This window comes from Anastrepha ludens, chromosome 2 (assembly GCF_028408465.1).
Source record: "Anastrepha ludens isolate Willacy chromosome 2, idAnaLude1.1, whole genome shotgun sequence".
Classification (NCBI taxonomy): Eukaryota; Metazoa; Arthropoda; class Insecta; order Diptera; family Tephritidae; genus Anastrepha; species Anastrepha ludens.
This window is the reverse complement of record NC_071498.1, coordinates 154,053,589-154,064,263: the sequence shown is the minus strand read 5'-3', so window position 1 is coordinate 154,064,263 and position 10,675 is coordinate 154,053,589. Positions and strand designations below refer to the sequence as shown.

The following is a 10,675-nucleotide window of genomic DNA, read 5'->3' as shown; positions in this document are numbered from 1 at the left end:
TGTTTTGGTTTGGTTTTGACTTTTTATGAGAATGTTAACAAATCGTCAGCAATCGAATGGGTAATATGCAATAAAAAAATTTAAGAGGAAGATGAAGTAAAGAAAGCAGAGAAAAGCGCGGTGAGAGCCAAGTGGTGTGGGAGACCGAAAGAGAAGCCAAATAATTTAAAGATTAAATGATGAGTAAATTTGGGCAAAGATGGAATTTGAGCTTTTTTCATTTTGCTGATTTCTGTAAATAGCAAATTACCATAGAAAATATATATGCATACAAATATAAGTATATGTATGTAGGTAAGTATGTAGGAATCAGCGTAAAATTTCCATAGTTAGGCAAATGAAATGTGATCGCTAGTTGATTTGCATGCAAGTGGCAAGTGTGAAAATATGCGGCAGAGCTGTGCAGCTGATGAAAGACATTTTTTGTTTGTTTCTCCTTCCTCTCCATAATTTGAAAGTAAAATCGAAGTAAACGAAAAGTAAATGTAGCTGTAAATAGCTTAAATAGAGCAAAGTAGTATTTTAGAGAAATTGTTTACTTCGTTTTTTAATGTATTGACATTTGGGCTGTCTATGTGTATGTGTGTATGTAGAATGTAGAGGTATAACAAATTTGTATGCATTTAAAGTTAAATTGATCGTTAATTGCCGATTTCTTCGATGCTCAATGAAGTCAGTAATTTGTGGTGGGACACGCTTTGAAATCGATTAGCAATGAAAGTGTTGCGATATAGTATGAAGAATTGTGTCGTGCGATGAAAAATGCAATGAGTGAATTGTCAGTGTGAAGAATTTCATATGAAACCAGTAGAAGTAGTAAGCAACTTTTGTTTTGGCATTTTGATAGACCGCATGGGTGTATAAGGCAGTTTAAGAACTGGGTGGTCTATGAAGGATTAATGTCATGCGGTAAAAATTTAAGGCATTCTCTTTTTCGAGTCAAAGCAAGGGAAGGTAGATGGGCAAAAAATGTGTGTCACATTTAAGTTATGTTTCACATTTGAATACTAAAGGAATATTCTACAAGGTGGCGCAAAATTAATCATCCTATCAGTAGATTGAGAATTTATGCAAATGGCGGCGTACGTCAATCAAAATTGATGCTTGTGAACTACATAGGCAGCTGCAGTATGCAAACAGACAAGCAATGAAATGTCTTAAGATCAGAATAAATATTTTCATCAGTCGAGATAATTTTTTTTATTTACTAAAAAAATTATTTAGTATTTAGAAAAAAATATATATTATATTTTTTATGTACTTAAAAAAATTGTTTTATTTCGTATTTAGTAAGAAAAAATTATTCAAAAACAAATTTGGATGATTAATTTTGCGCTACCTCTTAATAAAAAAACGCCTTCAGTCGCTAATAAAAAATTGTTAAAATTAAAAAAATGTCATCAAAATCCAGCAAGTGATTGTTTCATGCATAGAAAATGTTTAATCGATTAAAGTTTTTGCCAAAAGTTTGCATTGGCATATTCCGGAAACATTGGTGCAATTCACAATTAAATAAAAATGCGCTCTCATCATGGCATATAAAGAAAAGTATGTAAATTTTGTTATTGTATTTCTATGCAATTGCAAATTCCATGATGCCAGTTTATTTCCACTTAACTGTTCGTTTTCACATTTGCTAGTTTTGTTGGGTTCTATCTTGCTTAGTCAAAGAGTATTGAGAGAATAAAGTTGAACTATTTTGTTGGAATTTTTAATGAACTCTCTGCTTATGCTTATGCTATTGAGCCTCCATGAGACCAAATTGTTTGTTGTTTGTGTAAAATAAACGTGAAAAAGTCAATATGAGCAGTAAAATTTCCTGCAACTCAAGCAGTGATAGACTCGCATCTCCATGACTTAGGTGACGATACAAAAAAAACAAAAATACAAAAAATGCTAATGAAATTGGAATATCATATGAAACCATGAATATTATGAAGCTCATAAATGGAATGAAATCAGTTAAGCATGAAATGCATTTGATGGAGCTATGAGATAAATTTCAAAGCGTCATTAAATAAATGAAGTGAAAACATTTGTAAAATTAATGAAGAACACGAATCCAGTGAAATAAAAGGCAAATTTCGGCAGTCATAAAATGAGGTATCATAAGAGCATGAAATAATGGCATAAAAAAGTTCTCATGTGCATTTGCCACAAAATGGATAGTTAGAAATTGAGAATCAGTTGCATGCTTTGGAGTTTAATAAATGGCAATTAAAAAGCGCATGAAAAGTGCAGAATATAGTAAATATGCACAGTCAAAGCGTACAGCGAGAACTACGGCGTACATATGTATGTACATATGTACATACGTTCATATTCAGTCCATTCACTGATGTCGTATATGAAATTTTTAGCAAACGACATCTACGAGATGTTTTGGAAATTGAGCGAATGAATGAACTCTTAGAAAAAATAAAATGCAATAAAACTGTCATATAAAAAGTTATTCTCCGAGCAGATATGTATGTGCACACATAGATAAATATTTGTAAGTAAATACACGTATGTGTATGTATGATATTAGCAACTGCAATGTGTAGTTTACTCGGGTGGTTGAACTCGGGTGATAATGGAGGGGAATTAATCAAGGCTGAGCACGAATGGGCATGCACTTAAAAATTAAAGAAAGTTAAGAATGAGGTAAACTCGCGCCTTTAAATGAAATGGATGAAATGAATAGTGTGAGAAAAAGTGCAAAGCAATGACAATTGAATTGACAATGAGCAGTGAAATCATGTTTGAAATTAAATCAGCAACTATTGTATGTAAGTAGTTGGGAGTGAATTGAATATAAGTGCAAAGTTCTTTAACATGAATTCGAAATGATAGTGAAAAAAATTGAGCAAATCGAAGAAATTGAAGAAATTTTTCAAAGACAAACTGTAATACGTTTTATCAAAACCCAATGGATTAGATGGATTGGGCACGTACTGCGCCTGTCGAAATAGCAAAATGCTAGGAAACTTTATCACCCGATGGGAGGTTGAAAAATAAGGCGTCTACGAAAGAGATGCTTAGATGTCGTCGAATCAGATCTTAAGGAAATCAACGTGCACAATTGGAGAGATGAAACCATGGAGAGAATAAAGTGGAGAAAAATTGTTGATGAAGCTATGGAATACCACGGATTGTGAAGCTAAGAAGAAGATTTGAAGAATGAGGATGAGTGCTAAGTACCTAAAAAAAAGTTAAAAAATATCACTTTTGGCTTACATTAATAATAGAAGCAATGCGGCGTGAGTGTGGAAATAATTCAAAAATGTGAAATAGAGTATTTTAAATTCAATTTAGTAAAGTATTAAATATTAATTAAGTACACTTTTTTATGAAAGGCAGTAAAGTGTGCTAAAGCAAATTAAAATGATTTGAAGATTATATCATTACAAAAACAAATTAATTCACTATCAGTAACGAGTATACTGTGCACCAGCAGCCAACATGGGAAACATTTTAATGTCTTTTGAAGATGCAGAGTTTAACTTTTGAAGAGCGAAAATGGCAAACGAAAGTTATTTGTACCAATAAATTTGTATGAAATATGCATAAATATGAGTAAGTGCGCTAAACAGTTTTAATTTTTATTTCGAACTGAAGAGATTGCTGTTTTATGTCTTTCATTACATAAGGCCATTAACCTTTGTTGTTGTAAATAACTTCAGCAACGAATTTGATGAACAAATTAAGCAACTAGAATGTCAAGAAATGTCAAACGACTAAGTGAAAATTAAAGTTTCACTATTTGAATGTAAGAGTGAAAGTGGATTATTACAGTAAATATCAAGAGTTTGAGTGCGCATAAAAATGGCAGACAAAAGAAAAACTATGAAAGGATTAAATTAGTAAATAAAAAAATCAGTTTTGCTTAATGAAATATTTTAATAGATTTTTGAACAGTGGTTGCGCAAAAAGATGTTAGGGTCCATTATTACACATAATTAATTGTTTTTCAAGTAGCAATGCGCGCTACTTCAAAAAAAGAAAAAAAACAATGGACAAATAAGAGTCCTTTGTGTTGCGGTTGCATGGGCATAATAACTATGATGTGGGTTGGGCAAGTGAAAAGCTGGAAAACTATGGAAGGTGCAAAGAAAAGTATGATGGGGTGTCGCAGAAAAGAAGCAAGAAACTATGGAAAGGAGGTGGAGGCGTTGAGCCTGAAATTTCTAAGTGCGTGAGTAATTCATGGATGAAAAATGAGTATGAGAAAAAAAAAAAGAATTGCCGACAGTACAACTGAGGTCGGAAGAAAACTAATTAATTAATTAATGAGCTTTTGTGAAGGTGGAAAAGTGGTAATGAAAGAACTAAAGTGATTTGGATGAAAAAGGAGAACAAGTTTTTTGAGGCACAAAATGTGTAGTGTAAGTAAGTAATGAAAGGCCAAAAGCGGTTTGCATTAAAATGATGAGTGATGTTGTGAGATGGAAAACAAATATATATTTTTTTCATATTACAAAAAATTTACTTTTTTAAATGTTTTCTTTTCGATGTTTTGAGATATAAAATGTAAAGTGATTTTGATGATTCCTTTGTAGTTTTTGCGCCTATGCTCTACGTGGAGATCTGGACAGCAGTAAGTAAGTAAGTAATTTTTGAAAGAAATGTGTTTTTGTTTGTTTTATGCTGTCAATTTAAAATGTAAGCTGCAAATGATTTTGAAAAGTAAAAAAAAAAAAAAATATTTTAATAAAAAATCTGCTAAAGCCATCCGGATGATTGAAAAGAAAAGAACAAGATTTTTTTGTTTTGATAATTTTCACATGAATTATTATTTTTTTGTTAAGTTTTTTTCTGTTGGTGTGTAGTCTTTTTCAATAGTGGACAGTAAACAGTTGATAAATAGTAGGTAAGAAATAGGTGGTAGCGATACACGGAAATAGTACAGAGAGTAAAAATAAAGATAGTGCAATAAAGTAAAGGTTGTACAAAGAGTGAAAGATAAGAAGGTGGAAAAAACAAGTAGTGAGTGAGAAATGACTTTAGATGTAAAAAATGCTTATAAAGTAGTTTAAAGAGCTAGATGTAAAGTAATAAAGATAGGGTGACATAAGAAGAAATAAATTACAAAAGATGAAGAGAAAGAGTTTAGTAGAAAACGTAGCAAAAAGTAACGAGAGGAAGTTGTAGTAGAAAAAAGTGCTAGAAAAAAGTAGAAGGAGCAAGTACAAACTAGTAGTGGAAAAAATAGTACAAACTAGTAGTAGAAAAAGTGGTAGAAAAGATAGTAGAAAATAGTAGTGGAAGCAGTAGTATAAAAAAGTAGTAGAAAATAGTAGTAAAAAGTAGTAGAAAATAGTAGTAGAAAAAAGTAGCAGAAAATAGTTCTCATATCACAAGATAGTAGTAGAAACTAACATTAGAAAGTAGAATATAGCATAGCAGTTACAAATAGTAGTAGAAAGTAGTTGCATCAAATAGTAGTAGAAATTACTAGTAGTTAAAAGAAAGAGTAGTAGTAGTTGTAATTGATAGTGATGATTTAATTTCTTTTAGCTTTTCTTTGCATTTTGTAGCACAATCAGCTGACTAGTAGTTGCATGCCTGATGTTCATTTGCGATTTGTGGCTTTAAGTGCGAAATAAAATGAATTTATATGCGTACGTGTGTGCATGTTGATGTAGCAAATGAAAATGACTTATGACATGTGACATGGGACATATTGTCTGAACGTTGTCATCGCTCCTCTCGTTGTTGCCACGTTAACGCACACCTACACATCCAAGCATAACTAACATAGTTAACACATGCAAAACATCTTGCGCACATGCGATTGTGTGTGTGTGTTTGTATGGGTGTGTGTGTGTGAATAGCCTCCTCGTGGTGACCTTGGCGAGACGCGTGTATTGCATAACAATAACAACAATAACACCAGCAACAATAATAACAACAACATACATATACTAAAGTTAACTTAAATAAATGCTTGTTCAACATCATTTACAGTAATAACAAAAAGTACGATAATGATGTATGTGTGTGTGTGACTGTATGCATATAAATACATGACAAAATTGCACTTAAAATATTTAAATTAAATCATGAAAGTAGATAAAGTACAAACAAAAAAAACAAGTTTTACTGTCCTTGGTCTATGATGAAGAACGAAGCGAGCTGAGGCGGCACGCAAATGTAGTCATACACGTATGTGTATGTATTTGTGTTTCCTACCCGATACTCGCTTCCCGGCCAACTCCTTACTGCCTCAGGCACTTGAAGAATCGTTGTTTGGTTTAAATTTTTGTGTTGTTGTTTATGTTTACATTAATCCAATCGTCGTTTTCGTCCTTTTGCGTCGTTTTACATTTCATTACATACATTACAAAATAAATATTTGCGATAATAAATAAATTAAAATAAATTAATAATAAATACACTTTTTTTGCATGAATTCGTTGCAGTTCGTCTACCGCTGCATGCGGCAACGCGCTGCCACATCCATTATTTGTTGATTTTTTGTTCTCGTAGCTATCTTCACTTCGTTGACAGCTTACTCACGTGAGTACATGAGTTAGTATTTGTGTTTATGTATGTTTTATCTCGTTCCTGTTTAGTTTACATGCTGTAGTTTGTTTGTTTACATTACCCTAAGTGTTGTTTTGGCTTTTCAGCGCAGAAAGGCTTTTAGGCCGTTGCACGCTTCAACTTCCACGCGATGTGCTTATCGTCGGGCTGGCTTGTAGCCAGAGTAGGCGATTGTTTGCGCAACTGGTGAACTGTAGGCACCATGTGAATCCCAGCCAGAGTTGCCGCCGGACGACCAACCACCGCTACCGCCACCCGATGACCAACCACCAGAGCTGGCGCCACTGGAACCACCGGAGTTCTTGCCGCCGAACAGGCCACCGAGACCGCCGAGCAGACCGCCGCCGCCGCCACCACCGCCGCCCAAACGGCTCAAACCGCTCGAAGCACCAGCAGCCAAGGCCAAGAAGAAGGCAATGACGGAGACGACGAGCGCCTTCTTGGCCAAGAAGAGCAGTCCAAAGATAGCACCAACACCCAAAATAGCGATTTTAGCACCAACACCCAACAAGATGGGCAAGAATTTTTTCAACAGCTTCTTCTTCTTGGTACGCGACTCAACCACCAACTCACGCAAATCGGCCTTGATGTCATCGGGAATGGCACGTGCCATTGAGCGTGCGGCATTGGCGAAATTGAAGTTCAACGAACGTTCGGCGAAGAAGTTTTTGGCGTGTGTCATCAGGTAGGTACCCATTTCGCTGGTGCGTGCTTCAACGCTGGGTGCGGCCTCCACGGCGACGGCATTATCATCGAGCGATTTACCTTGACGTCCCTCGTTGGATTTGATGAGGGAAACGCCGCCAATGATCTCGATTTGTGGGTTTTCGAAGAAGGATTTCGCTTTACGGAAGAGCTGTATATGTGGGCGGACGTGAAATGGAGGGAGCAGAAGCAGGATACATAGAGAGTGAGAGGAAGAGAAAACGAAATAGTTAGATTAGTTTCTGGTTGTAAATTATAAGGTAATATAAAAAGCTATAACAGAATTTTGATGCAAAATTATAATAAAATTAAAGTTAATAGAGATAACAGTAAAGTAAAAAAAGGTGTCTCCCAGTATGAGAGGAGTGATTGTTTTATTAGCCACACCGACGCAGTAGATGATGCTCGCTGTAAGTGCAAAGGCATTTTTAACCCTACTTCACCAAATAAACAAAAAAAGAAAAGTAAATTGAATTGTTCCAAAGTCTAACTATAAATAAAAAGGGGCGTGAATTTTGGATCAATTATTTGCTATAATTAGTAAATTTATCAAGCAGGAAGCAAATGTTTCCGTAAAGAGAAATCTTAACAACACTTTTTTCAGCAAGCAGTTAATTTGACTTAATGACGACTCAGTACATAAAAAAAACTCGTGTTTAATCAAAAATTAAAAAAAAAAAATGTTTTTAAAATTACAATAGAAAAAAATTGTTTTTAAAATTAGAAAAACTTGTTTTTAAAATTAGAAAAAATTTGTTTAAAAGTAGAAAAACTGGTTTTTAAAATTATAATATAAAAAACTGTTTTCATATTATAAAAAAAAAAAATTGTTCTCAAATTAGAAAAAATTTGTTTTTAAAATAGAAAAAAATGATTTTAAATTAGAAAAGCTTTTCTTTAAAACAAGAATTTTTTTTTTTTTGAAAATATATTAGAAAAAACTGTTTTAAAATGAAAGATTAAGAATGAAATTGATTAAAAAATTAGCAAAAAAGTTATTTTTAATTTATTTGCGTGCTTTCATTTAATATATTTTTAAAACGGTATTTTTCAAAACATTTAAATAAATGTCTCTGAGCTTGATATTTTTCAGGCAAAAAATTCGAGAAAATTTGGTGAAAGAGTTGTTGAAAATTGGCGCAGAAACTAACTGTTTTAGTTTTTGTAGGAATCGAAATTTTTTTCGGTTTTTTTTTCTTCAAAAATAATTAAATTCCGTGAGTGAACGGACTAATTTCGAAAAAGTAAGGTTAATTCACAAAATAAAATATTGAATGTAGTAGTAAAAAAATAGCATTTATAAATACATGAAAGTACAAAATTTACAGTTATTTTTCACGTGTTTTTAAATAACAAATCAAATATTTTTATGGGTATCTTTTTAACCCTTTTTTAAATAAATTTATTAAATAATAAATTTGGCGGTAAAGTGATTAGTTGGGAATAGTTTTAAAATTGATAATTTTTTAGTTCGAAATTATGAAATGATTATGGCCAGGAACGCCGAGCAAGTATTAAAGTTAATTATAGTTAAAAAATTAAAATTTTCGTATTCAGATTTCAGAATTTTCAGATTTTTTATTTCTGTTTTTTTTGAAAAATTTATAAGTAGCTAATTAAATTCTGTGAGTGGGCGGACTGGTTTTGAAAAAGTGAGGTTAATTTTTAAGTTAAAGTTATTCATAGTTTTAAAACAAAAATAAAAATTTAAAAAAAAACAATTTTCAAAATATTATGCTTCTGAAACCCGAGCATAGATTATAAGTTGGCAATAGCTTTACAATTTTTTATTTTAAATTAAAAATATATATTTTTTATTAAAACATTATGCATACAAAGCCCAAACATGGCTCAAAATTTATTATTAATTAACAGAGTTCATATGGAAAAAAATATATCGAAGAAGAGTTTATGAAAAACTAATTTTTAAGCGATTCCACATCTTGAAATAATTATATGCCCATTTATGTAATATTTAAATTATATGTTCATATGCCCACATAAATTATTTCAGAATCAATAAATGTTCGCTTTTGCTTTAGAATTCGGACTTCGTACTATCTTTAGCAGCTATTCGCTTTTTTTAGAATTAAAAATTCTAATGCTCACGTAAAAGTTGGGCGCCATATATCTTCAGCCCAATTTTAACAACTACTTAAAACTTTCTTATGTTTCACTTTTATGAAAATAGAGTGAGCAAAGCGACCAAATTTTTTTTTTTAAATATTAAAATTATTGCGCTTAATTTATCCAAGTTCTACTTAAAACTTTTTCATGTTTCACTTTTATAAAAAGGAAAAGGGACTAAAAAGCAAAGGGACTAAACTTTTTTTTAATAATTCCTGTAAAAATATTAAAATTGTTGGGTTTCATTTATCCAAGTATTTCTGTAACTGCATTCTTAATTTGAAGCTGGACATTCGTATTTATATTTTGTGCACTTTAACTTTCAGAAAACTCAAATTTTGTTTTTCTCAACAGCCTCAAGACGTTTGCACTTATCACAAATTCTTATTTAGACTTAAACTTGCTTTTTGGAAGGCATGCAAGCTTACTGTTCGTAGTTCAGTAATCACTTTTCGAATTAATTTTCACTTTCATATTTAATGTTCTTTCAAATAATCTCTCAGTGGCATATTCATGCAACATTTGCTTTTAAATTTTAGTCTTTGCGTTAATTATTTGCCTTTTTTTGTTTGGTATTTCGTATATATTTTAAATTCAATATATTTTTAAAACACTTCGTACCGTTAATTGCAGGCACGAGATTGAATCAGCTTCCAAGCACTTATTAAATCCACTATTCGCTGCGACGACATTATTATCCTTAATGGGATCGGCAAATGCACCAGCTGACAGCAGCAGGATGCAGATGGTGGTGATGTATAAATTCATGTTGCTGTAGTTGTTGGTTATTGTCAAACAGGACAGTAAAAAAATTATATATTAAATATATTCTTGTTTTTTTTTTCGAATATCGCTACACCACCGTTTGCACTGTGTGTTTATTCGAATGGAACAACTTGCGGTTTGATAATTTTTCGTCGGTGTCAGGCTGTTTTTAAACAGTTCCAAACAATCATCAAAAATCTTAAAATTATGCAAAAAGCAAATACAAATATGAAGCGGCAGCGACAGTGACAGTGACAGCGGCTGAGATGAGTACCGTTGGTTAGAGTTGAGCACCGCGTCCAGTATTGGTGTTGTAATGCGACGACAACAACAACAACAATAACGTTGTATACAATACAAAGTCAAATTAACATGGTGAGCAAAGCGTCATAGCCGCGAAAGCGGCCAAAGTATCGAGCGCACAGCAGAAACAGAAACAAAAACAAATAATTATGTGCATATGTATGTATAACAACAGTGTCAGAGCAGTGACGGTGAGCAACAATGCGCCGGTAAAAGCCCTCAGTGAATAACGCTACTCTCCCAACAT

General features: G+C 32.5%; 1 protein-coding gene across 1 annotated transcript; it reads right to left on the bottom strand.

Moving 5' to 3' along the window:
- Positions 1-5,400: 5,400 nt before the first annotated feature.
- Positions 5,401-10,197, bottom strand: LOC128860049 (keratin, type II cytoskeletal 5). Its single transcript, XM_054097278.1, has 2 exons — positions 9,982-10,197; positions 5,401-7,384 (listed from the first exon to the last, which is right to left on the bottom strand). The coding sequence occupies exons 1-2, from the start codon at positions 10,126-10,128 to the stop codon at positions 6,665-6,667; spliced, it is 867 nt and encodes a 288-aa protein (XP_053953253.1). The 5' UTR covers positions 10,129-10,197; the 3' UTR covers positions 5,401-6,664.
- Positions 10,198-10,675: the final 478 nt, after the last annotated feature.

Bases quoted from the DNA above. Each gene is read 5' to 3' on its own strand.
- LOC128860049 (XM_054097278.1), bottom strand. From the start codon at position 10,128: ATGAATTTATACATCACCACCATCTGCATCCTGCTGCTGTCAGCTGGT. The intron at 7,385-9,981 runs GTACGAAGTGTT...CCACATATACAG, and splicing joins TCTCGTGCCTGCAATTAACG to CTCTTCCGTAAAGCGAAATC.